At 36.5% G+C, this 26019-nt stretch overlaps 1 protein-coding gene across 1 annotated transcript in view; it reads left to right on the top strand.

Annotated features, from left to right (window-relative positions):
* Positions 1-13: 13 nt before the first annotated feature.
* The window catches only part of PIGF (phosphatidylinositol glycan anchor biosynthesis class F), a 32954-nt gene continuing 6948 nt past the window's right edge, over positions 14-26019 (top strand). Inside the window, exons 1-5 of the mRNA XM_041757571.1 lie at positions 14-124; positions 1818-2066; positions 3272-3363; positions 4820-4936; positions 17699-17807. Coding sequence (XP_041613505.1) covers positions 1839-2066; positions 3272-3363; positions 4820-4936; positions 17699-17807 — 546 coding nt within the window. The 5' untranslated portion in view covers positions 14-124; positions 1818-1838. The remainder of the gene's footprint in view (positions 125-1817; positions 2067-3271; positions 3364-4819; positions 4937-17698; positions 17808-26019) is intronic.

The raw sequence follows: 26019 nt of genomic DNA, 5'->3' as shown, positions 1-26019 counted from the left end.
TTGGCTGTGCCGTCTTGGGTCTCCGCCCCACAGGCTTGCGCCTGCGCGTTGGCCAGGGCGGCGAGTCGTACCTGATGGTGGGAGGTAGTAGCTCACGCTTCTCTTCCGCTGGCGGGAGAGTTAGGTAAGCGCAGCGGCGCCCGCCCGGCACGCGAGCCTCCCGGGGTGCCAGCGGCCCCCACCCACTGCCCACGTGACCGCGAGCGTCTGTGCCCCCGGCCGCTGGCGCCCGCCGCCCGTCCGAGGGCCACCCTTGCGGCGTGACCGGGGGCAGCCCGATGGACCCGGCCCTCGCATCCGTCCTTGTGGGTGCGGCCCTCCGTTTGTCTTGGTCTCCGCGCCCGTGCCCTTTTGATTATGCCTCTCAGCGCGCCGCCCCGTTCACACGGGCGCCGGGTGAGGCTTGGGCAGAGTCCGAGCGGCCGAGGTTGGCGGGGGGCTGCAGGGACAGGTGCACCTCCAGGGCGGTGGCCCCGGGCCGGGTGCGACCGCGGGGGCGCGGGCCCTGGCCGTCGGGGTGTGCTCGCTAGGGCCCACCCCCGGGGCTGCTTTCGCGGGGGGGCAGACCTTTGGCCCACCCTCTTCTCCTCGTTCGTTCATTCATTCAGTAAGCAGTTGGGTGCTGCTCCGTGTATTAGAGCCTCCTCTGCCCATATCACTTGGGATCCTGAGAGCGGCCCAGAAAAATACCCGAAGGGATAGTCCGTTCAGACGGTGTATTCCGGATCCTGCGCCCCTGCCCCTTGGTCAGCGGATCTGCCAGAGATGTTTCCTTCCTCCCTTCCTGCTCTTCATCCCCTCCTCGGTCCCTGGTGTGTAGATTTATGTCAAAGAGGCGAGGGTTTGACGTGGCTATAGTGCTTGGGAGCTTGGGACCTTGGGAGCTTGGGACCTTGGACATGTCTCCCAACGTGCCTTAGCCTGTTTCCTTATCAGAATATTTGCCTTGGAAAGTTATAATGTAAACTAGATCAGAGCTGTAAAGATAAGGCCTTGACTTGCCCTTTTGTTTTTCTGGAATATTCAACCACAGTGTAGCATGGGTAACATGTGGACTGTTACTTTGATATTAGCCAGTACTATGTATAAGCTCTGTGTTAGGTAATTTATAAATAAACATATATGTTATACATACCACGATGTGTATTTTATAGAGAGAAAGATTTTTCTTCTACTTATGCCCTACTTTTGATTGGAACCTAGCACCTGTAAGGGACATTGTCATTTCGGTATTTCTGGAGCATTGGGATCCCTTAGTTTAGCATAATGTTCTTTGGCCTTTCTTGATTACACTGGCCACCATTTGAGTACTGAGGTGTGCACTTGGTATTGCTTGTCATTTGCCAGAAGAGGTGAACTACTGTGATGTTAGACAAGGGTCCCTAGTGGTTACAAAGAAGAAAAAAAGCAGTTTAGTCAGAGTGTATCCATGGATCGGAGAATGCATAGCTTATATTTCCAACCAGAGCAAATCATTAATCTCTGCGTGTTTGTTTTCACCGTTGTGATTTTGACAAAAAAGAGAAAGAAAAAGAAAAGGAAACGAATCCCTTAATTGGTCTTAGTACATGACCCTTTTACAGAAACTGGTTACAAATATTTAAGAAATTACTAAGTTTGGCCTCTTTAGGTTCTAAGACCTTTTTGAGCCAAACTAGTCTATATGTATTTTATACGTATGCATCTTCCCATATTCTGAAACTCATAATTATTGCACATAGAAAATTGATTTGTTCATGCTTACTTTTAGGCGTTGGAGCATTTAGACAATGGAAAAAAATCATTATTGGATATGCTCTTAATTTGTTTTTCATTAGATAGCGTCTCGAGAAAACACCATGAAAGATACTGATATCAAGAGACTACTGTATACCCATCTTTTGTGCATATTTTCAATTATCTTAAGCATCTGCATTCCATCGTTCTTCTTGGAGAATTTCTCAATATTGGAAACACACTTGACATGGTTGTGCATCTGTTCTGTTTCTGTAACTGCCGTCAATCTAGTGTTATATTTAATAGTGAAACCAAATGCATCCTCTAAAAGAAGTTCAATATCATACAAGGTAAGGCTTATTTCTTGGTAATTGATTTTTAGATAGAGGTGGTGTTTCTTTGAATAAAAGAATAAAGTATAAGTCAAGTACTCATGTAGTTATTTACAGTGAGTAAAGAGAACCTGATTTTTTTTTTCCCCTCAAATCAGTAGCCTGTCATTGCTGGAAGGTTGCCCACAATGTTTGGATAGATCCTTGTCATGCATCAGTTGTGGAATTAGGTCTTTGGTGGATATTTCAGCATTATGAACCTAGATAGTCATGTCTTAGGTCACCGTTGAAGATAAATACATGATGTAGCAATCATATCTTTATAAAGTTTACTTTATAAGACATTTCAGTTTATCTTCATTTATTTTTTTCCATTTCTGAAAGAAACTTAATGGGTTTTTAAAAAATTACAAGATAAGCCTCTGTGGTAGCTTTGTTTTGAAAATGGCCTTCCTTGACTAAACGGTGTTAAAGTTTTCAGATATCAAATCTGTTTTTTGAAATATTCACTATTGTAGAACACTTGGCTACTACTTTAAATTAATAGAGTCCTCACTTAACATTATGTAATACTATGTGTAAGCTCTCTTAGGTAATTTAAAACACATTTAATGCCCTATGATTAAAAAGCTCACTCTGTGTTTTATAATTAGATCTTCTTAAGCTCCAAATCAAGTAGGTCCTGCACTGACTTGCAGACATTCAGGTCTTTTTTTCATGTGCATCATATAATCACATGAATATAATTTGGGGAATTATTTAGTATAGTGCTTTTTTGGGTACAGTTTTCTTAGGGATTTTGTTTTTAATGAAAAAAAAAAAGTGTAGCATTTATTTGTTGCAAAAATGTCCTGTGTCACATAATAAGGACTGTGTATTTTTTGTATCATAGCATTCTGTTGTTGGTAAAATATTTTCTAAATACTGAGTAGTAACATACTCAATGCATACCGTAGAAACAGAAATGGTTTTTGATTCTAGTGCCGATTGGGTGGGTGGAATATGGGGGATGGTTTGTGACTTGTAGGTTGTTTTATGGGGCTGTCTGGAGGACTGCATACCTGACTGCACAGGAAATGGGATCTGATGTCAGGCTGCCTGAAGTGAAGAATGTTCAACTGTTTCACGCATGGGAATAAGTTGTATTTGTAGATAAAGTGGAAGCATTTGCTGTCCTCTAGGCATTGTGAGGAGTCTTCAGATTGTTCTCATTTCTTTTTTAGGTAACCAGATTTTTGAAATGCTGTATCTACTTTCTTATGTCATGTTTCTTCTTTCATGTAATTTTTGTTCTATATGGAGCACCACTCATAGAGTAAGTCTGAAATTTTTACCTTAAGGCGATTATATTTTAAAATACTTGTTTATTAAACAAAGCACTGATTTTGTTGGGGGTGAAAGAAGAACCATGGTGTGTTTAATTACTGGATCACAGAAGGATACTGACATCATTGCCCTTTCTTAGTAATGATACACTTTTAACATTACTTCATAGCAAAATTAAGAGTAACTGAATTCTTAATTATTATTAGTTAATAATAAGAATAACTCAATTCATTAACTACTCCTATTACCTAGCCTTCTATTACCCCATTGCATGTGGAAGTAGGGGCAGGTAGGTAGATGAGAAACTATACCAATAAATGTGTGGCCCCTAGAACCTCTAAGGGAACTTACTTATAATGATATGTATAAATTAGTTACAAACAGTAACTAAGTGCTTGAAAATATTTTGTCTTAAGAAATGTCAATAGAAGGACTCCTGAGTGGCTCAGTGGTTATCCTGGGTTCCTGGGATTGAGTCCTGCATGGAGCTCACCACAGGGAGCCTGCTTCTCCCTCTGCCTCTGCCCCCCCCCTCTCTCTCTCTCTGTGTGTCTCTCATGAATAAAAAAATAAAACCTGTTAAACAAAAAGTCAATAGATTCCTGTTTTTAATTATTTATAACCTAATGTTGATAATTTAAAAGCAAAATTTGAATTTAACTCAACACTTTTTCAAAGCTGACCAGTTTTTTTTTTAAAAAAAAACTAAATTCATGAATATTTTTAATACAATGTTCATCATAAATTGAGAAACTTCATTTAGCAGTGATTAAGATCACGGTGAAACAAGTGATGTGACACATATAGCTCTGTATGTAGTTTTTTTTTTTTTTTTCTGTATGTAGTTTTATACATATTTACACAATTATATACATACACATACTAAATTAACAGGTAGTTCTTTTCTAGAGAGGGGAGGACAAGACCTTTGTAATGGTTTTATTTAATCCATTTTAGAATGGAATGAATATCTTGCACAATGGTTCTAAAACTAGCAGCATCAGCATTTTATCAAAAGTGAATTCTCAGGCCTCAGAAACTCTAGGGGTGCAGCCCCTCAATCTTTAGTTTCTCTAGCTTTCCAAGTGTCTCCAGTATAAGCTAGAGTTAAACCAGTGGTTGCAGAGAAATTTCCAGAGACTATTCAGAAAGAAAGTTAATTATCTAAAAATGGAGTTTCTTGCAGTGGAGAGTCTCATGTGGATCAGAGGGCATTTAACACTTCTGAACTCTGTCATTAAAGCCAGATATTTGCTAGATTGTTTTTTATAGCTTGTATTTTCGGTAGTAAAATTTTTTTGTAGTTATCATTTTAGTAGGATGCATGTTACCTTTCAAAGTAAAGTATATGAAAATGTTTTTATGTTAAATCTATTTAAGTAACCAAGATTATGTGTGTACATGCCTTTAATGCTTTTTTAAAAATTGCTAATTTTTTCCCCTAGGTTGGTGTTGGAAACATTTTTATTTGCAGTTATTTTGTCTACTTTTACTACTGTACCGTGTTTGTGTTTGTTAGGACCAAACATCAAAGCATGGCTAAGAGTATTCAGTAGAAATGGGTAAGTTTTAATTTTATATTTTAGTGATGTTTGAAATTTTAAAAAATTAATGTAGTGTTTTTCTACCTATGGGAGCTTTCTGATTATTCTGAGAGTAATTTTCAAGACTCTGTGGTTCTAAGGGATGCCTTAGGGACCCACTGCAGTTGGAGACTGGGGGTAGGGAATGGGTTGTATGCATTTGAGGAGGACTCAAGCAGGTAGAACTAGAAGCTTCTCCTTCCACTTTAGCAAGATCAGCTCTGGTATTCTTCTGTATGGTAGGATTCCATGTAGCCTTTTGTTTGGGGAAAAAAAAAAAAACGAAAGGTTTCTGCTTTCAAAAAAGACTTTGAAAACCGCTTTTCAGGGATGATTTGTTACTGTGATAAAATTTTTGCAGATAAAATTGCTTCCATACATCTTATAAGGTAGAATTTAAGTCTACAATCTAAAAATGCTTGGTGACAACTATAATTTCTTGTTTAGCCTCTTTTGTGGTAAAACATCTGAGTGCAAGTTTTACAGGATTTTATTTCCTTAGCAGCCATAAATAAATTCAGCACAGCTAAGTTAAAATTTTAGCTTCTTGAAAGGCATTGAAATGGTTCGTATCAGAAAAAAAAATGGTTAAATTGTATCTAAGAAAGCTGGAGGTTATTTGATGCTGGTGATTTTGTCCTTTTTATCACCCAGTAGCAAAAACGTCTAGAGCTCTTACTCGGCTCCATGCTGTGCAAGCTTTGTGTGCATTCTGAAGTGTTAGCCATGATTCTCTCCCTGAGAAGTTATATGTTCAAAGGGATAAAAATAAAATGGACAAACTATGAGATTAAAATTGTGTAAATCAGATAGTAAGTGTTGTTGGAACTTGGAGGGGCAGGAAACTGCTAACGAATGAGCTGGAGTGGGCAATGATCTATATAAAGGATTTGGATCAGGAATGTGAGACTTGGTGAGATGAAGGGGAAGGGGAAAGACATCCCTATGAACGAAGCCAAAGAAACTGAAATGAAAGCGGTATTTTGTTGTGATTTGGAAGGGAACAGCCCAAGTAGTACAGAGGATGCATGCTGGCTAGTAGCTAGGCTCTATAAATTACTGACTCTTTACTTTCGAAATGAATATCATTTCCCTTCAGAACCATCTTACAGTGTTGATAAATGTCTCTAGAAAGCAAAAGTGTAATCACTGAAAACTTTTCCCCACATTGTTACCATAGTATCCCTAATGGCATTCATTTCTTTTAGCATTTTAGTTTGAGATTTTTAAGCAGTGAAAACCAGTTGAAACGTTATAGGTTTGGCTTGGTGATTTATCAAGCTTTAAACTGTGTTTCTGATAATGGTGTATGTATATATATATATAATCTGATTCTGCAATTAGTTCTGCCATAGTATGGCATATGCATTTCTAGAAATCTCTGCTCTATGCAAAATTAGTCAATAAAAAATACAGAGCCTCTAGGAAAGATAGGATAACACTCAAAAACCTTGACAGTAACATAAAAAAGATGGGAACTTAATTAAAATGGTAGTATAGTTTTATACATGTTAAATAGGTAAGAAATTGAAAAACATTATAATGAATATGGTCCTTTTCCTTGGAAAAAAACCTGAAATCTGTTTTTGGAAGTAGTGTGGGAAGAGTTTGCCACTCATAACTTATTATGAAGTGGTAACAGAGGGTTGTTGGAGATCTGATGGGAAATTAAGGACCAGATGTGGAAGGCATGACTCATACACGTGGAGGAAGCTAAGGGAGCTGAGAGTTGGGGCTTGGTTTGTTTTGTTTTGTTTTTGTTTTTTTGTGTTTCAGGTTTTTATTTGAAGTCCAGTTAGCTAACATAATGTGATACTAGTTTCAGGAGTAGGATTTATTGATTCATCACTTACATACAGCATCTAGTGCTCAATCACGAGTGCCGTCTTTAATGCCCATCACCCATTTAGCCCATCCCCCTGGCCTACCTCCCTTCCAGCAACCCAGGGTGATGGACTTTTTTAAGTAGTATTGAGATATAATTCAAGTACCATACACTTGGCTTATTTAAAGTGTACAATTCAGCGGTTTCAAGTATACTCACAAAAATTGTCCACCACCATCACAGTCAAGTTTGGAACATTTTCATCATCTCAAAAAAGAAACCCCATATTCTTTAGCTATCACTTCATACCCCTCCTCCCCTAGCCCTAAGCAACCACTAATCTCTTTACTGTTTCTATAGATTGCCTGTTCTGGACATTTCATAAAAATGTTATCATGTATATGTGATCTTTTGTGATTGGCTTCTTTCACTTAACCATAATATTTTCAAGGTTCATCTATGCAGTAGTTCATTCCTTTTTATGCCTGAGTAACATTCCATTGGGTGATTCTGTACCACATTTTTTTTATCCGTTCATCAAGTGATGGACATCTGGATTGTTTCTACTTCTTGCTGTTATGACTAAGCAGCTGTAAACATTTGTATACAGGTTTTTGTATGGACATAATGCTTTTATTTATTTATTTTTTGAGTATATGCCTAGGAGTGGAATTGCTGGATCTTATTGTTACTTGTTTAATTGTTTGAGGAACTTACCAGACTGTTTTTCAAGGTTGCCGCACCATTTTACATTCCCACAGCAATGTATGAGGGTTCCAGTCATCCTGTGTTCTTGCCAACAGTTGTTATTATCTGGCTTTTTGATTATCACCATCCTAATGGGTGTGGTTTGTTATCTCCTTGTGTTTTTTATTTGTGTTTCCCTACTGACTAATGGTGTCAAGCATCTTTTCATGTGCCTGTTGGCAATTGTGTATTTTCCTTGGAGAAATATTTCTTCAGATCCTTTGGTCATTTTTTAATTGGGTTTGTCTTTTTTACTATTAAGTTGTAAGAGTTCTTTACTTATTATAGATACAAATCCTTTATCATATACATGATTTGCACATTTTTTTTCTTTCTGTGGGTTGTCTTTTCACTTTCTTCAGTGTGTCCTTTGAAGGACAAAAGATTTTAATTTTGATGAAATCTAATTCATCAGTTTTTGTCTTTTGTTGCTTATGCATGTATTAGGATCCTATCTAAGAAACCATTGCCAAATCCAAAGTCATAAAGATTTATTCTTATGTTTTCTTTTAAGAGTTTTACAGTTTTAGGTTTTACACTTGGGTCTTTGGTCTATTTTGTATTAGGTTTCATATATGGTGTGAAGGAAAGATCTACCTTCATTCTTTGCATGTGGCTCACCTGATGTCGCAGCACCATTTGTTGAAAAAATCACCTTTGAGTAATTTTGGCACCCTTGTCAAAAATCACTTGATCATAAACACATGATCTTTAGTGTTTTTCCATTGACCTATATGCCTATCCTTATGTCAGTACCACCCTGTAGATGTTTGAAGGATATGCATGCTTTGTAGATGCATACACTGCTCTATGCTATTATTGGGTGCAGTTTTTATTTGTTCACATAGTGTTTCTCACAGAGGAAGTTGCTCATGTTGTTCCCTAATATTTCAGTCAAATTGTAACAAATTTGCATATTCAAAAACAAGCATTATAGCAGTGTTGACTATATATAAAAATCCCTAATATTTTTAAATTGAAAAAAAAATCAAACTTAAAAACTCAAGGGAAACAGGGAAACTATCCTTAATTTCTTTTAGTAACTTACCACAAATTGAACATGTATATGTTTCTTGATTCTGCTTTAACCCTATTTTTGCATTTAGCCTGAACAATATACCTTGCAGTAATGCCTATTATTTTCTGCTGGGTTAAAAAGAGCTCTTTAAAAATTTATTATAAAATTTGACTTGAATATTTTGAGATTTGCAGGGTTAATTTGTTGTCACCTTGTTTTTGTACCTATCAGCATTGTATCCCTTCTCAGAAAGATCTATAACAAAGTAAAACTAAAAATAATAGGAAGGGGAATACCATTTTCCAGCTAGCAGACTGACAAAATCTGTGTTGCATAATACGTAGTGTTAAAGGTTTGGGGAGTTAAGTGCCAATGGGAATATAAATTGGTTCAAGCTCTGTGAAGGGCAGTTTGGTAATATCTATAATAATTAAAAATACGCATCTTTGACCTAGCAGTCCCACTTCCAGGATTTTATGCACTAGATATATTTTCATACCTACAAAATATTGAATGTGTAAGATTATTCATTGTAGCTTTGAAAACAGCTTAAATGTCCTTTAACAAGGGGAGGATTAAGTTAAATTTAATGAGGCTATAAAAAACAACCACCTAACCAATTCTTTAATTACTTATATGCTGTTAAGTGGAAAAAAGGAAAGTGAAGAAATGTGTGTAGAATGCTACCATTTATGTAAAAATTGGGCAGAAGAGAATAGATATACCTGTATATCTTTGGAAGAATACATGAGAAACTGATAAAAAATATTGGTTGTCTCTGGGGAGAGGGTCTGAGATGCTAGCAGGCCAGCTTAGAAGACTTTCCACCAACTACCCTTGGGTGTCTTTTGAAATTTAAATCCTATTAGTATATATACTACTTAGTCAAAATGAAAATTATAATGGGTTAGGTTTTGCCAATATTTAACTTATTTGGGGAATATAGAAAGTTAGGCCTGTATCAAGAAGTTGTTAGATTTCTCTGATGCCACCTAAACTTTGGTAGGCTGCAAAAATATCCTTCGAAAATTTCTTGCTTACAAGATAATAGCTCAGTTGCTGGAATTCTGTAACTAAAAATAATCAATTTGTAATACGAAACAGTTAACATTCCAGAGGGCAGGACATGAAATAGTAATATGCAAAAGTAACAACTTTTACAGCACTTTCAAGTGTCTTATAGCATTTAATTCTTACAGCAGTCTGGTGATATACTCCTATTTTCATTGTTTTCTTTCTTTTTTTTTTTTTTTTAAAGATTTTATTTATTTATTCATGACACACACACACACACACAGGCAGAGATTCAGGCAGAGGGAGAAGCAGGCTCGATTCAGGGAGCCTAACGTGGGACTCGATCCTGGGACTCCAGGATCATGCCCTGGGCCGAAGGCAGGCACTAAATTGGATCCCCAATTTTCATCATTTTCTAGGTGAAGATACTAGAAAGCTGACAGGTTAAGTGATTTGCCCAAGCCCTCAAGTAGCCAGCCAGTAAGCAGTAGAACTGGGGCTTGAATGCAGATCATTTGATGGTACAGAAGGTTTTGGAAGACCACACTAACCAAGGGTCAGAAAATGGGTTCCTGCTCTCTCTCCACTACTTAGTGACCAAATGATCTTAGACAAGCTATTTAACTTCAGAGATCCTCATAGGTAATACTGTTAAGACAATACTAATATGCACTTTGCAGTGTTATTATGAGAACTGAGGGAGATAAGTGAAATCAAATAGCAAATGCTTAAGAAATGCTTGTTGAATAGATTAACAAACGGCAGCGAGCATTTTATATTTCATACTTCCAATTCTGGCTGCCATTTGTCTTAGTACCCATGTTGGTTTAGGTAGCAGACCTAGAAGTACAGGGCATGGACAACCATGGAGAAATGAGGAAGTTTTTTCATTTGGTTTAATGTAACATTAATTCGAGCTTTGTCATAGGAGGCCAACTTAAGTCTTCATGTCTTTACCATCCCTTAGCAATAGTTCCCTTTCTGCCCTAGTATTTTTATCACACTTTAAGAATTTAGCATAAAAAGCACGTCAACTTTTGAAAGAGTTAGGGAACAGTTAATTCAGTAGATTAATTTGTTTAATGTTAGAGTTGGCCTTCTTAAATGTTCAGTGTTAGGCAAAAATATTTTAAAGATGCAAAGATCTGGAGGTTCTGCATTGATAATATGAAATACCCACAAAAACAACTTGTATATTATTTCAGAATTGTCTCAATATACAGTTAGCATTATTTACATTGAGTCACAACTTTGGTTTCAGAGAATTCCATTATTATTTAGGGAGGTTATTACTAACAAGAATAATACATTTTTCTTTCTACCCAATAATTATTTACAACAGAAATTAAAGTTCTGATTTGAAATTCTTATGCTGTAGTTCTAATTCATTAAAAGTGCATAAAATACTTTATTGGCTGGAGATTTTAGAGCTTTAAATATTTTTATCATTTACCCTGTCTTAGCATATAAGACATGAAAGAGTTTTTTGTTTTGTTTTAGTATGATTGAAATATGACTAAAATGTTCAGAACCAACAGGCCAGTTTTGAACTGGGCTGGCATCGCTCTCAGTATGGAATCAGTATAAATGTTTTAGACTACTTTATGCAAAATAAGTACTATTTGCGTGTTTAATATTGAGTAGATGATAACCAGATAAAGACTGAGAAACACAAGCTTTGATCATGAGAACCGTGTAAGAATTATATCCCAAGAGTAAAGGACCAATTCTCATACCATTGAGATTTAATACTTATGTAAATGACATAAATGATACTGTTTTAACAATACTTTTTCTTAAGGTCTGTGAAGTTATTCTAGATGAAAAAAAATACAAAGGAATTCTATTTTAAAGAAATTTGAAGGTAGAAAAATATTTTGGTTTCTTTACTTCTGTCAACTTCTATTTGGTATTTATTACTAAATATACTCAATGTGTACTAGTAGAAATCAGTTTGTTGCCTTACTGTTATTTTATAATGTTTGTTGCATGTTTTAAGTCAGAAATTGACCACTTTTGGTGAACTGAAAAACTTGAATTTCTGGAGAGAGGTTCCTGAACTTGTGGTTATCTTGCGAAGTAAGTACTGTTTGTGTAGAAAAAGACAGCAGGCATTTTTGGTCATCTTTGGAAATCAATTTTATATTGGAAAAAAACCACTGTAGACATTTAAGAATAAAAAGATAATGAATGACCAAAAATTAATACATTGCAAAAAATAGATAATTAGCCTTGATAAGGGCGTAAAAATTTAGTGGCAAAGAGGCACTAGTTTTAATATTAATTCAGTAGGGGAGGGAAATTCTGTAAAATATCTTTAGCCACCAGTTGTTGTTGTGTGGGGTCCATTCTGTATGAAGAGCTAAATAGCTAAAAAGATCAGTTAGAAGCACTGTTTTGATGACAGCCTAAGCCACAGTGCTCACCCTTAGCTACCCCAGGCACCTGATACAGTGTCTGGCACATAGTAGGCATTCAACATGGTCTATTTATTTCAATTAATGTTTGACATGATGAGTTCCAATGGAGGCAAATAATATAGACTATTACTTGGAGCTCATTGTCATGAAGATTGATCTGTGATATTTTATTTTTTAAATTTTTATGTTTTTATTTTTTAAAATATTTTATTTATTCATGAGAGACATACAGAGAGAGGCAGAGACATAGGCAGAGGGAGAAGCAGGCTCCCTGTGGGGAGCCTGATGCAGGGACTTGATCCCAGGACCCTGGGATCACAACCTGAGCCAAAGGCAAGTGCTCAACCACTGGGCTACCCGGGCATCCCGATCTGTAATATTTTAGTTACTTTTTAACTTTTTAAGTTTGTCCACAGAGCAAGGAGCCATTTATTTTATTCTCGGCCTTCTTGACTATGTGTATACATTCTTTAACTATGAAAAAATTAGCCCCAAACCATAGAATTTGAATGACTTTATTATGAGAACTTAGTAAAGGGGAATAAACCAACGTCACTGCTGCTATAAGTTAGTTAATAGAATTTATTTTTTTATCTTATTTATTACAGAAGAGTATATATTATAAAAACTCAAATAATAGAAAAATATAGAAAGTTAAAGATCCTAGTAATCCTATCAAAGAAACAACCATTACCAACAGATTTGTCTAAGTTTGTCCACACGTTATCACATATTCGCAATTTAAAAACAAAAATGGTTATACTATCACTGCTTTATAACTTTTTTTTTAACTTAAAAGGACCATCTCTAACTGTATGTGGATGTAATCTACCTCTTTTTACATAATGTCCTTAGTATATATTTTCATCCTTAAGTAAGAATACTTCCATTTACATTGGTTTGAACAATCAGGAAACGGATTATCTGACATAGCAGAGATAGAGCTATATAGCCAAGATACAGCTGTGCTTCTCACTGATTGCCCTGGATCTTATCCTCTGGCTGTTAGTGAGATGGCAGTAGCTCCTCTCCCTTTGATCTCCCTAAGCTTATCACTGGGAGAGAATGGGATCACTATGATGTAATTAGTCTGATCATCAGGGATGAGATAGATGAGCGTTGGGCAAGCATTCCATGTACCATGGTTTATTTCATTTCCTATTGAAGATAATTTTCAAATTTTCAGGATTATAAATAATATTATAAACATCTTTGTACCATATAATTTTATATACTTGTACAACAGTTTCTATAGACTAGATTCCTGGGGTAGAATTTCTAAATCAAAAGAAGTTGACAGTGCCTGCCAAACCAAAGTTCTGATTTGAAGAATATGAATTTACTGACCAATAGAGTACCTGTTGAGTACCTGTTTCCCTAAATCCCAATCAGGGCTATTTGCTTTTTATCAGTTTTTTTTTTTTTTTAAGATTTTATTTATTCATGAGAGCCACAGAGAGAGAGAAAGATAGAGGCAGGGGCAGAGACACAGGCTGAGGGAGAAGCAGGCTCCGTGCAGGGAGCCCGATGTGGGACTCGATCCCAGGTCTCCAGGATCACACCCTGGGCTGAAGGCGGTACTAAACCGCTGAGCCAGCGGAGCTGCCCTACCTTTTATTAGTTTATGAGGGCTATGAGGGCTGCTGCCATGGGGGCAGACTGCTACCACTATAGCTTCCTCTGATTTCTAATGGGATGCATAAGCTCTGGTCAGAAATTTTTGAAACTTTGATCTGTCGAACCATTTATTAATTTTAGCAGAATATGATGGATTAAATTGCAAGGATTGCATTTCCCTTATCCTGCCTCCCTGCCTCCCTTCTTTTCTTCTGCCTCAGGTTACAGAAAACTGGGTAGAAGTCCTCAAGAAGCTTCAAGACAAGAAAAATTGGTGCTAGTTAAGATGGGAGGACAGTTTTAAAGATAATTCATTCATTGTATTGAGCAAACACGTAGTATGGGCCGTCTGTTCATGAGAAGTGTGAGCAAGATGAAAAGAAATTGCATGGCAACCCTAAAAACACATTATAGAATAATAAGAAAAAGGCATGTGGAAGACGAAAGAATCCAGCCTGGAAGAAAATACTACCCAAGGAACAAAAACAAACTCTACACAGTTTATCATAGAAGAATGTTACTGAGAGCATAAATTGAATAAAAGCTCAAAAGATAAGATGATGAAAAAAATGAAGTGAAGGACATTACAGAATTAATTAAAAAAAAATGAATCCAATCCACACCACCACAGGTCACAAATTAGAAACAGATAAGCTAGAAAATCAAGTTCTAGCTTGGAAGAAAGGTTTGAAACAGTCAAAACAAATGAGGGGGTAGGGAAGAGTAAGGCAGTTAGAAAAGAAATGATAAATGCAGAGAACAAAGGAGACGAGCTTAAGACCAGTTAGTGTCCATAAAATAACAAAACAGAAGGAATGTGACTGGTTTGTGTGGTTCAGCTGCGATGAACATTTTCATAACCATAATGATGTAGATACTATGCTGTTGATTGAGCGGAGAGAAGATATTACCATTGAGGAGGGGATGGTGAGTCATGGAGAAATGAGTGTGTGGGGATGGGAGGCTTGGGGGAAAATCGTACTAAGTCCTCTTTTTCCGGTGTAGAAAGCAGGGAGTAACTACGTCTTGAAAAGTCTTTATGTCCTTTACGTTTTGAGCTACACAGAAGAAATGGTGAAGAGTTTACAATGTCTGCCTGGGGAGCAGAAATCAGGAGTGCAGAGGGACTCAGGGAGGGCTTGGTAGTAGATATTATCCTCTAGGTGCAATCTGGGACCTTGAAGGTGTTTATCCATATTATGATTTTGATGAATATAAAATTTCAATTTTACAAAAATAGGCTGCAGAGTTTTTCTATTTTTAAAACTAGGTCCTTGTTCCATTTTTTCCTATATTTATTATGTGGCAGATCATAAACCTCCTTGGATGCATGAAACAAAATAGAGGACAACCGCTTGCATGTTTGCACATTTTGTAACAGATGGCCTCAGTGTGCTATAAAAATGAAAAACGTGAAGCCATGGATCTTGCCCCTTAACCCAAGGAACTTGGAACTTAGATAAGCCATGTATGTAACCCTTGTTGAAACATAGCACTGATCATATCTGCCTTGATTTAAAACCTTCAGTGGGTCCATTAGCGTGACTTTTCAGGTTTTTCTAAAATCCTAGCCCTAAATCTATGACAATGAGCTACTGCTTCACACCCACTAAGATGGCTGTGATCAATAATAGCAAGTATTAGCAAGAGTGGGGAGAAATTGGAACTCTCACACATTTTGAGTGGCAGTATAAGATGGCTTAGCTGCTTTGGAAAACAGTCTGGCAGTTCCTTTAAAAGGTTAAGCATAGTTATCATATGACCTAGTGATTCCATTTCTTCGTATATCCCCCCCAGAAGGGGGACATATGTCTACACAAAACTTGCACATGAATATTTATAGCAGCATTATGCATAGTAGCCAAAAAGTCAAAACAACTCAAATGTCCCAGGAACTGATGCATGGAAAAAAATCAGTGTGATATATCCACACAACAAAACATTATTTTTGTATGACAATAAAAAAGAAGGAAGTATGCTGCAAAATGGATGGATCTTGCAAACATTATGCTAAGTGAAAGAAGCCAGTCACAAAAGACCACAGGTTGTATGATTCTATGTATATGAAATGTTCAGAAAAGGCAAATTATAGAGCTAGAAAGTAGATTAATGGCTGTCCTCAGCCCAGGGCTGGCCAGAGTGGAAATGGGCAGTGACTGCTACCGGGTAAGAGAGTCGCTTTGGGATGATGGTTGCACAACTCTAAATATACTTAAAAACATTGAATTGTGCACTTTAAGTGGGTGAATTGTATGGCTGTGAAAGGGTTATCTGAGGCAGGTTTTCACTGTACTCAATGAAGGTGTTATTTTTAAATATCCTAACTCTAACCTACTTTTCCAGCTTTAGTTCCCATTCTTCTACTCAGCCTCAACCAATTTCACTAATGTTCTTTCTACCTGCAGTGCAGGTTTTTCTCCAGGTCGGTCGAGCCCAAATGCCATCTATCCTTTCAATTCTGGGGGAACTTCCTCTCCCATAAAATGGAAGAAGTAAACCCCTCCCAGCAGAGACTAAACCTTAACCTCAGCCTCTTCCAGACTCTATGTCTTTGGGCACATCACTTTAATGTATTGCAACATAGAGGAGTTATGTGTTATGCAGAAACTAGGCAACATTAGCCACAGATGGTCAAAAATTAACCCTAGACGATCCTTTAAATTGCCTGAACAGTATAGTTACCTCTTTACAATCAACTCATCAGTTTCTTCCCCTCCAAGGTTGGGACAGACCTCTGTCTTGAGTGCTTACTGAAGGAATTGACTTGCATTTTTAGGTGTTATATAAAATAAAAAAGAATGATAACAGCTGCCCAGCAAATAACACGAATTTGGATCTATGGAGATTGGCTCCAGCTTTCTTCCACTCCTGATTTTCAATCCATTTCAAGAGCTAAAGCTTTTATCTTGTGTAGGGTGAGGGAGGAAGAGTCACAAGTGGGACAAATGACATAGGGGTTGGCTTATAAACAGACTTGTCATTTGGGGCTACTTTAATTCAGTGTATATTTTGTGTGTAATGGATGGTTTCTTTTTTTTTTTTTTTTTTTTAATTTATTTATGATAGTCACAGAGAGAGAGAGAGAGAGAGGCAGAGACACAGGCGGAGGGAGAAGCAGGCTCCATGCACCGGGAGCCTGATGTGGGATTCGATCCCGGGTCTCCAGGATCGCACCCTGGGCCAAAGGCAGGCGCCAAACCGCTGCGCCACCCAGGGATCCCTAATGGATGGTTTCTAATGAAAGAAATCCTCTAACAGCAGTTATTCTCATGCTAGCTGGAAGAAACTATTTTTCATAAACTTTGTAATGACTCAACCTTGCATTTTAAACAGCCATATATTTGGAATCCTACTTATTGCATTGTGGTGGGGTTTTACTCGACTGTAACCAGACTGATGCTCCACATGGCTGAGTGGCCACACTCTGAGGGGCAGGCTGAAAGCAAGACCTACTCAGAGAATGGCAGTATTATGTCTTTTCACCTTTATACTCCAAGATGTATACTTAAGAATGGTAGACGAAATTGCTGGATCTTTTGAAATCTTTTGTTTCTTGTTCTCTACTCATCCCCCACCAAATAAATAGTGTTGATTTGTTTAAATGAAATGTGACATAGAAAGGACCAGTTGAATAAGTGATGGTCCCTTCATGCCATGGAATACTAGTATAGCTGTTACCAAGGGGAAACAAAATAGCAAAACTGGGTATATAACATGATGCATTTGAGTTTTGATAAAGGATGTGTACATGCGTGCATATATCATTTGAAACATATTTGTGCATGCATAAAATATTTCTGGAAGGATATGTACTCTATTGCTGGGGAGAGGAACCAGAGCTGATAAAGGTGGGAGGAAGACTTGACTTTTGTTGCAAATGCTCCTTCCTGCTGTTTGACTTTGACCATGTGCACATATTACCTTTCCAACTGGAAAACATTTATATCATCTTATTAATAGTTCAGGGTAAATATAATGTCAATTTGAGATGATTGTTAAATGAACAAAACATACATGTGTAATGTTAATTGGCATTACTGTTTGGTTCTCTAGCAGCGAAGATCTATACCACTGGTGATTTACTTATTTGTGTTTTGCAGAGTTACATCCATTTGGGAGAACAGTCTTCAGATCACTACAATTTCTAGCTTTATAGGAACGTGGCTTGGAGCCTTTCCTATTCCACTCGATTGGGAAAGACCATGGCAGGTTGGTTTCAGCTGCTTAAAGCAACACAATAAATGTACAGTGGTGGTAAAACTGTTGAAGCTAACCAGTATGTCTATATAAATTGTATTGTTGTTCACTTAAGTAGGAATGCCAGTTCCCTCTGTCATGTAGGGATGTAGGCGATTTCTTATTGGCCCATAGGCATCCGGATCAGCCCTGTTCTGTCTCTTCCAGGCATTATGTTATCTACATGTACAGGTGAATAAATAAGCTTAGTTTGTGAATACTTATGGAAGCTTTTAAAAAAACAAGTAGAAGTTACAGGAATTTCCTGTTTTCAACTTTGATACTCATTGCCTTTGTGGTCTTTTTTTTTTTTTTTTAAGATTTATTTATTCATTCATGAGAGACACAGAGAGAGGCAGAGACACAGGCAGAGGGAGAAGCATTGCAGGGAGCCTGATGTGGGACTGGATCGCTGAGCCACCCAGGTGTCCCTCCTTTGTGGTCTTAGATTCATATCTTCTTAATTTGATTTATGGCCAAGTTAAATGTTGATTTTGAAGTATTTTTTAAAAGCATGTAGCAAAGTAAGTTTTGAAATAGGAGTATGTGGTTTTGGAGGAAGCTCATGGACATCAGGTTGTTTCTGATTACAATAGGATATAGTTAATAAGCTAGATAAAGCACTATGAGGTAACTGTTCTTTTTATTCCCATTTTACGGATGAGGAAATTGATTCCTGGAGGATATATAATATTTCCAAGGTCACTGAGCTAGTAATGAATATATCTTTGTCTTCATTTTTAATGGCTTCCATAGCATGCTGTTATATAGTTATCCCCAAATTTATTTAACAGATTCACTACTGATCATTTAGGTTATTGCCAGTATTTCACTATTATGGACAGTGCTGAGGTAAACACCTTTGAATCTGTATTTTCATGTATTTTCCAATAATTTTCTCAAGATAATTTCTCCCAAGGGAATTGTAGTATTAAAAAACTAAATATACTTTTTTTCAACGCAAAGAGAATGGTTTTTCTATTACAAAGCCAGTACATATTTATTTAGAAAATTTAAGCATCATTAATAATTATAAGGAATTATAAGGAAAAATTGTCAAATACCCAACCGCCCAGAGGCAACCCTCCTTTCACTTGTATTTTGGTGATAATTTGTGCAGTTCCTTCTTCATGTGCATAAGTATAATATATGTGTCTTTTTTTTTTTTTTTTAAAGCACCCTGTCCACAGTCACTTTATTGTTAAATCAAAGACAGACTTTTTAGACCTTACTATCAAGGCTTCTCTGACCATTAACTCACTGGAAACACACACTTTCCCTGCTTTAAACTCTTTTATTAACTTTCTGCAACAGCAGCGTCCACTGCTTTTCTTTCTACTATTCTGATTTCTCCTTCTCAGTCTCCCTGTGAGCTTCTTTTGGATCACCTCTTCCTGAAACAGGAGCATTCCCTTGGTTTCTGACATCTTTGTTCTCTCACTTTCCCTGCATGACCTCCTCCATTGGCCACAATTACAACTAAAATATGGCTACTGAATCCTAAATCTTTATCTCCTGCTGGGATGTGACCCAGAGTCATCAATGCAGCAGGGTGTTCCTCTGGAGGCACCTTCAACTTAACATGCTTAAAATTCAGCTGTTTCCCTGCAATGTAAGTAGCGCTATCATCTACCCATTTGCTTGAGTCAGAAACCTACGAGTCATCCTTGATATACTCCCTTCTTCTTGACAGCCTAGGTCGAACTGGTCACTGGCCCTTTTGATTCTAATTTGTTGTTGTTGGTGTGTGTGTGTGTGTGTGTGTTTTAATCTCTTGGATCTGTCTTCTCCCCATTTACATTTAATTCTGTAACTTGTATAAGTGTGTCTCATCTCATTTATGTGCTCCCTACAAACTATTTATTTACATACCAAAATACACCCCTGATCCTGTCATTTCTCCTGCTTAAAATCTGCCAGTGGCTTCTTCACTGCTTGCCTTGAATAAAGCCCGAGCCCTTTGGCATAGCTTATAAGGCCTCTATGATCTTCTTTCTGCTAGATGTGTATTCAGATCCCAGCTTTTCCATTTTTTATGGGATTGAACAAGTCAACTGTAAAATGGAGGTAATAGTGGTAGTTGTGAGGACTAAATGAGATCACTTGCAAGAAATGTTAGCCATTATCTTAAATTATTTTTTAAAATTTATTTATTTATTCATGAGAGACACACAGAGGCAGAGACACAGGCAGAAGGAGAAGCAGGCTTCCTGCAGGGAGCCCGATGTGGGACTTGATCTCAGGCCCCAGGATCACACCCTGAGCCGAAGGCAGACGCTCAACCACTGAGCTACCCAGGCGTCCCCACTATCTTAAATTATAAATAACATTCTTATTTATAAGTTTTTGGGAAATAGTACTATCATTTCCTTAAGATAAATTCTTAAAGTAGAATTGCTTGATGCGCATTTAAAAAATTTTTTTTCATCATAATAAGTGTACTCTTTAATTACCATCCCCTATTTCTCTCATCCCCCCCATCCTCTCCTCTCTGGTAACCATCAGTTTGTTCTCTATCATTAAGAGTGTGTTTCTTGGATTGTCTTTCTCCTTTTTTCCTTTGTTTTTCTTAAATTCCACCTATGAGTGAAATCATAAGGTATCTGTCTTCCTCTGACTTATTTCACTTAGCATTATACTCTCTAGCTCCATCCATGCTGTTGCAAAGAGCAAGATTTCATTCTTCTTATGGCTGAATAATATTCTGTTGTATTATATACTACATCTTTCTTGCTATTCATTTATCGACGGACACTTGGGCTGCTTCCATAATTTGGCTATTGTAAATAATGCTGCTATAAACATAGGGATGTATGTATCCCTTTGAATTAGTGTTTTTGTATTTTTGGATAAATATCCAGTAGTGTGATTCCTGGATTATAGGATAATGCTGTTTTTAATTTGGGGGGAACCTTGATACTGTTTTCCATTGGCTGTGCCATTTTGCATTTCCACCAACACTGCACAAGGATTCCTTTCTCTCCACATCCTTGCTGACTCCTATTGTTTCCTGTGTATTGACTTTAACCATGATGACAGGTATGAAGATATCTCTTTGTAGTTTTGATTTGCATATCCTTGATGAAGAGTGATGTATATAAGTCATTTTTAATCTTTTTTTTCCCTTCAGCAGTATATTATGGAGCTCATTCCTTGTCAATGAAAATTTACATAAAAGTAATACTCCATTATTTGGGTAAAATCATATATCAATTTCTTATCAATGAAAATTTAGATTTAGTTTCACAATTATTGATTTATTATTAATTATAGTGATTATCATATGTAAATTTGCATCTTTGTATATTTGTCTAGTTTTCTCTGGTATAATTCCTAGATAATAGCTGGGTTAAATCTTTGATATGTACCTCACTTTCCAAAGACTTTTTAAGGATCCAGATTCTGTGTCTTGCCCCTGAGTGCCTACTTTTAAAGTCCATTCTTTGTGCTTTCTTTTAGCAGTTATGGCTTCTAGATAGACAAGTTGTTCTTTTACATTCAGTAAGTCTGTTGGGTTTGCCCTTCCCTGTTATATTCATCTACTGTATATTACAGAAATCCCTGGAGGTTTGGGGTGTCACTGGTATCATTCTCAAGGTTTTAGTACTGATAAAGGTTTCTTTTATATTTCTTTGGCCATCTCCGTGATAACTGGGAGATGGAGATTCATTTGTACTCAAGTTACCATCTTATGAAACTTAATGTCATTTAAGAGTGTCAGTGATTTCTAAATTGGAGCAGGACTTTCAGAATCATTAAATTCATTACTTTCAGATACATACAATTAGGTCTAAATACAAAGTATTGGTATATAAAGCACCGTGGGCCATCGGCTCTAATGAGTTGGTAGGGTAATGTGTGATTAACGTGTCAGTTTGTATACAGATGGAATATTTTAGAGTGTAAATGTTTGATATTTTGCACTTGTCTAAACATAAGTTTATAAGACTATGTAGAAGTAGGAACTGAATTATGGGGATTAGATGTAACCAATCTGGGTTTAGGCTTGCATAGAAAATACAGGTGTTCATGATTTACAATCCATTTATCCATTTTGGATTGTTGAGGCTTTTAGCTACTGACTCGCACTTTTCTACCTCAGTGCTTGTTTACAGTGAGAGGTACGCTGGATCTAAATTGTTGGGGTCACTTTTTAAAATTAATGTGAAGTTTCCATTTGAATTATGGACTTTAAAAAATATTTTCTAGCTATCTAATTTATGTAACAAGTGTTGGTCTTCATTAGGAATATTTGATTCAACTGGACTGTTATTACTGGTTCTTTAATTGCCTTTACTGTTGTTTTCAGAGTGTTCCTAGTTAATGACCTACTTATTCACTGTAATCTTTTAAAATTATGATACATGCTGTTGGTAGCATGATAGAACTAATGTATAATTAATCATCTTTATTCATATAATAATCACCTGCCCCTCTCTTTCAGCAGTTATTTACTGATGAACTAGGGAAAATGATGAGGCTTCACTGTTTTCTTTCACTTTTTAATTTCCACAAACAAGATGTTTTGTTTTGTTCTGTTTTTCATGGGTTAACTACCTAGAGTCCGTACTCGGTATGGCTCATGATACTGACAGAATCAGCCAGAGTAACAATAATCCTGGGAAAGGAATATGGCATTACCTCAAAATGGAGATTTTTCTAGAGCAAAATCTCATGAGGAGAGACTACTGTATTTTCTTAATATTATCTAAAATATAACGTGTATAAAGAGGACATTTTAGTTCTCTGTTCCTTGCACAGATAAATGATACGTTTGTAATAAAGCAAGCTTTTCTGGATTGAGATCCAGTCTGTTTATATTCTAGTCAGAAAAACAAGAGTATCTGGTTAAGCAAGTATTTCTTCTTTAAAAACAGACATGCAACCCACACAAATGTTTACATGTATTAGTTGAGTTTTCTCTACTCTGAACTCAAACCTGGCTTTCTATAAAGTTCCAGAGGACAAACATAAACTTATAATGATGTGAGTTCTGTATTGACCAATTTCAAGCTTATTTATATTTTTTGTATCATTTCATCACCAAATGACTAGAAAGGCCTATTGAAAATATATAATCTCAGTGAAAATAGTTTTTTCATTTACTAATAGGAATTTTAAATAGTTTTAAGTAATGACAAGTGACAAAAGATAGTAGGTGCACCTTTATAGTTGGAGGCAGCCTTTCCTTTATAGGAGGCAGCAAGAGGATTTGATTAAAGAGAATATGGTAGGGTGGCTACCCAGAACCCTTATTGGTTATTTTTGTTGTTTTTTTAAAAAAAGTATCTGCAAGACATCTCTCTTCCCTGCCTTAATGATTTGCCTTTAAATCTCAGCAAGAAAATAAACATTTAAGTTGCCTATAACTCAGACAGCCTTCTTCATTCCCATAAAATTCTTATAGTTTTATAGTTACTGACAAAAATAAACATTTTGACTGTGGAAAACCTCTGTACATTATAATTACTTGCTGTAACTAAATAGCTAATCAGAAAGTATTTAAGTTCTTACTGCATACAAAGCATATATTCAATGTAAGTATAGCAGATATTTATTACACAGTACTGGAATTTAATTATTTGATAATAATTATTAAGATTCAGATTTAATGTGCTCTAAATGTTTTATAGAATAGTTATGAGCTTTTCATCTGGAAAAAATGTCTTAATTCTTTTCCTTTATCAGAAATAGGCCAGTATTTAATGTTGATAAAAATCAACAGAAGTTTAAGAAATGTTGTTGGTTATTCTGAGCAAAGGCAATTTGCCATAAGGTTTTTATTTTTTAAATATTTTATTTATTCATGAGAGACAGAGAGAGAGAGGCAGAGACATAGGCAGAGGGAGAAGCAGGCTCCCTGCAGAGAGCCTGATCCGGGACTTGATCCCAGGACCCTGAGCCAAAAGACAGATGCTCAATCCCTGAGCCACCCAGGAGTCCCACCATAAGGTTTTTAAACCCACTTGTTTTATTACTAGGTAAACAGATACCATGATGATTAAGAGCTCTTACTTCAGATTACTAGGTTCAAATCCTGGCTCTGCCACTTACTGGCGAGGATTAAATAATATAATCCTTCTAAAGTACTTCAGAATCTGACGCATAGTCACTGCTTAATTAATGTTATAGGCATTTGTGACCTATAAAAGTAGTTTAATGACTGTATTTTTAGTATTACAAAAAAATATGTAAATTCCGTCATCTGGGTTCTCAAAGTGTTAGAGAGTACATTGATTATCTCCTTATGATATTTATTTACTCTGCCCAGCAGTCCTTCAGTTGGTGGAGTGAATTGTTTAATTCATCTTTTTCTTCTTTGGTATTTAGGGTATTTGGATGTCACATAATTTTCAGTTCTGTCTGACTTTTAGATGGCAATAGAAAGAAAATTAAAATGTGTAGGTCTTTCTGTGTATATACCAGGCATGGTGCTTGGCACTGTCACACGAATAACTTAATCCAAACAAGCATAGTGCAAGGTGGGTTTCAATCCCTTTTTTACATATAAGAAAGTCAAAGTGTGAGGAGAGGAGTACACATCTTGCTCAACATTACTGGGCTAAGAGGAAGTCTTAGGAACCAAACCTGATTCTCTCCCTTCCTGGGAACTCTGAAACCTAGCTTGCCTGCCTTCCTTCCTTCCTTCCTTCCTTCCTTCCTTCCTTCCTTCCCTCCCTCCCTCCCTTCCCCCCTTCCTTCCCCTTCCCTTCCCTTTTCCTTTCTTTCACCATGGTTTAGATCACTTTGGGAAAGCTTGAGTAGCTATTGTATTGCATTTCTATCCACACATAAGAATTTCATATCAATGCCATGACCCCTGGTGGTGTATGTATTTTAGGCCATTAAATTTAATACATTTGTAGGAGAGAATTTGAAGTTAATATGCAAAGCTTTTGTGCCTAGGAAACCCACAACTGCCCAAAACTCTGGACTTGACTAATGCTATTTCCAAATGGAATTGAGACAGTTAGTCACATCTCTTCTGAGTATACTTATTGCCTGAAAAGTTAAAAAACAAAATTGAGATTTTTAAAAAACAACTTAAAATTGTTTAAAAGTACTTGTACCTATTTCCATAATAGATAATTAAGGCATCATTATATGTTAAAATCTTTGTTTTCTCTAGTTTTATCAGGTTAAAAATCTAATATTTGTGAAAAATATATATTAATTTTCTAAAGCCACAGATGCTATGGGCAATTCTTTCATAAATTGAAGCTAGAAGTTATAAGGGTTATTGGAAATACTGCTAGAACAAGGGATAAAACTAAGATTATGGATTTAAGTATTGAAGAGTAGTATGTTTTTAGGTTAATTGGTTTTTCTGTTATCAAAGGTAATATACAGTGTTATAGACCAAAATAAAATATTAATTTACATGAATATGATTTATGTCTTAAGCATGGGAAAAAGCCTGTAACACTTAACTGACAGAAAATGGTTTTGTATTTAAAAAGTGGATTCATTGTAGTAATCGTGCTGATAATGCTCTGCTTGCAAGACTTCCATGTGAGAAAGAATAATGCTAACCAGATTAATTTATTTGTATGCTTTTGACCAAGTATTGTCACTTTCACAAAAAGTCCCAGATTACACTACATACCTCTGGATAAATAGCTCTTCCTTAATCTGGGCTCTTGTTCATAGGAGAGTGGTAGGGTATACCTGGGTTGGTGCAGGTTTACAACCAGAGAAATGTATCCGGATGAATAGATTTGTCTATAATGTAGTCCTACATCAGACAATGGATTTGCTTTAGGACATTTAGACAAGCACATCACTTACAACCAGATACAGAGGAAAATATAAATTATCATTTAAAGCCAGTAGAAGTGTCAGCAAACTTTGAAAGATGAATTCTATCTGTCATGAAACACACATTTGTGGTAAGCACAATAAACATTAAGAAGTACCTTGTGAGAAATTTAGAACTAGCTGCCTAGAGCTAGCTTCCTTTTTTTTATCTGAAAAAGCCACTAATTCTAATGACTATGAGTTGTTCTGTTTCTAGATTTCCTGATCTGCAGACAGATCAGTTTCCCTATGATATCTGTGACATCATACACCCTTCCAAAACTTGTAATTATATCACAGCACATATTTTTAAGAATTTATTCTTAAATATCCCAAATCAGGTAATCTTAGTTTCAATTTAACTGTTTGGTTCAGAGTAAGGGCTTAA

The sequence above is a fragment of the Vulpes lagopus genome, chromosome 5, assembly GCF_018345385.1.
Source record: "Vulpes lagopus strain Blue_001 chromosome 5, ASM1834538v1, whole genome shotgun sequence".
NCBI classification, from domain to species: Eukaryota; Metazoa; Chordata; class Mammalia; order Carnivora; family Canidae; genus Vulpes; species Vulpes lagopus.
This window is presented reverse-complemented; position numbering and strand designations above follow the sequence as displayed.